This window comes from Galeopterus variegatus, unplaced genomic scaffold (genome assembly GCF_000696425.1).
Source record: "Galeopterus variegatus unplaced genomic scaffold, G_variegatus-3.0.2 Scaffold1274, whole genome shotgun sequence".
In the NCBI taxonomy this organism is placed as follows: Eukaryota; Metazoa; Chordata; class Mammalia; order Dermoptera; family Cynocephalidae; genus Galeopterus; species Galeopterus variegatus.
The window spans coordinates 82,238-84,117 of record NW_007727385.1 but is presented as its reverse complement, the minus strand read 5'-3'; the positions used below and the strand labels follow the sequence as shown (position 1 = coordinate 84,117).

The following is a 1,880-nucleotide window of genomic DNA, read 5'->3' as shown; positions in this document are numbered from 1 at the left end:
CTTCCAGGACGCAGGCGGCGGCGCCGGAGGGCCGCCAGGGGGCGCGGGCGGCGCGGGCGGCACGTGGTGGCGCCGCTGGCAGCCCCGTGTGTGGGCGCTCTTCGAGGACCCCTACTCGTCGCGGGCCGCCAGGGTGAGCGCGCTTTCGGAGCCCCCATTCACCTCATCCCCGCTTCTCCAGGCGCCCTCAGACCCTCAGGAGCGTCCCATCCCAACCCCCCTTGGTCTCTCTAAGCCTCTCAGTCTCTAAACCCGGAGTCTCCCATACTCCTCTGAACACACCCCCCTCTCTCGGCCATCCCCCAGATTCTCATGACGTCTCTCCAATCTTCAAAATCTCGCAGACCCCTTTAAACCTCACCTTGCTTCTCCATGCCACCCTAGACGACCCTTAAAAACTTCCTCCCAGGCTTCTCAAACAACTCCACCCTCGCCTTTCCCGGACCCCTCAGAGACTCTCAGAAAACCTTCCCCAGCCCTCAGAATCTTCTGAGCACATCCAAACCTTCTCACCACTCTTGGCCACCCTCCAGACCCTCAGAAGACACCTCCCCAGCTCTCAGTTTCTTGGACCATCCCCAGTCCCTCAAAAGACATCCCTTCCCAACCCTCAAAGTGTCGTAGGCCCTGTGAACACTGTCCCTCACCTTCCCCGCTCCCTGCAGACTCTCTGGAGCCCCTCTTCAACTCTCAGTCTCTCAGGCTCTTCCAACACCTCCCTGATTCAGCCTTGGCCCTTCTCCCTGAAGATCTCTCTCTCCAAGGTTGAATCTCCTGGTTATTTTTTACCTCCCTCCTACTTCCTGCCCCATTTTCTGCTCTCAAAGTCTCAGAAGACTTCCCCACCCCAACTTCAGAGCCTCCTGGACCCCCCTGTACTTCCAACACTTCCCTCCCCCTTACTGAAACACTTGAGTCTTTTCTCATGGAAGCCCATGTTCACCCTGTTCACGTCCCTTCTTGTAGCTCCATGCCAATTCCCATCCCAAAGATTTTTTTCATAATGCTCTGGACTTCCCCCAAACCTTTCACTCCTCCTCCTCAGTGTCTCCAGAAAAGTCTGGAACCTCCGTAATATGCCTTTCCTCTCCAGAACCCCCATATGTCCTCTAGAATAGCTCTTCCTCATCCACAGATTCCCCCAGCTTCTCCCTTCCATTGTTTAAACTACACAGTCCACTCTCTCCCTCTGGTAACCCCGCCCCCACCATCCAAAGCCCTCTAACCTCTTTCCTACTCTGTCAAGTGACTTTCCCTCCTGCTCCAAAACTTTACCTCAAACCTTGGGACCCCCTTCAAGTCATCAGCCCCTAAACTTTCTTCTCAAAACAGCTTCCAATTCTTTCTACTCTGCCTTGGGATCTTTCCCCCTGCCCCGCCCCCCCCCATCCCAACTCTGCTCTTTCTCCCTTTCTCAAGCTCTGTCTGTCCAAAAGTCCAGGACTGGGTCCCCCAGCCTCTCCCTCTCCACCAAAGTGAACTAAAGAGCCTACAATCCAGACTTATCTCTCTCAAAAATTCCAGATTTTCCCCAAAGCTCTCTCCATCTCTACCAAAAAACTTTCCTCAAGCATCTATAACTTCCCAGGCTAAATGGCTACCCTGCCCCCTGATTCTTCGTACTATTCCCCTTTTCCCAGAGACTCCTAGGGAGAATGTGTTGGAAGAGGGGGAACAGTTCAAAACGGGGGGGCGTTGGAAAGAGGGGGAAAGAAGAGCGATCCCGGGGCCCCCTTCTATACTTTTGGGTACCCAAACACACAGAGGAGCAGGTTTCGGCCCCCTCCCCCCCCCGCGCCTCCCCGGGGCCCAAATTTTTGCGGTGGCCCCCGGGGCCCCCCCCCCCCTTGTCGTCCCCCCCCCCCCCCCCCCCCCCCCCC

General features: G+C 56.4%; 1 protein-coding gene across 1 annotated transcript in view; it reads left to right on the top strand.

Moving 5' to 3' along the window:
* Positions 1–1,880, top strand: part of KCNC3 (potassium voltage-gated channel, Shaw-related subfamily, member 3) — a 13,332-nt gene that overhangs the window by 5,224 nt on the left and 6,228 nt on the right. Inside the window, exon 3 of the mRNA XM_008576025.1 lies at positions 8–133. Within this exon, the coding sequence (XP_008574247.1) occupies positions 8–133 (126 nt within the window). The remainder of the gene's footprint in view (positions 1–7; positions 134–1,880) is intronic.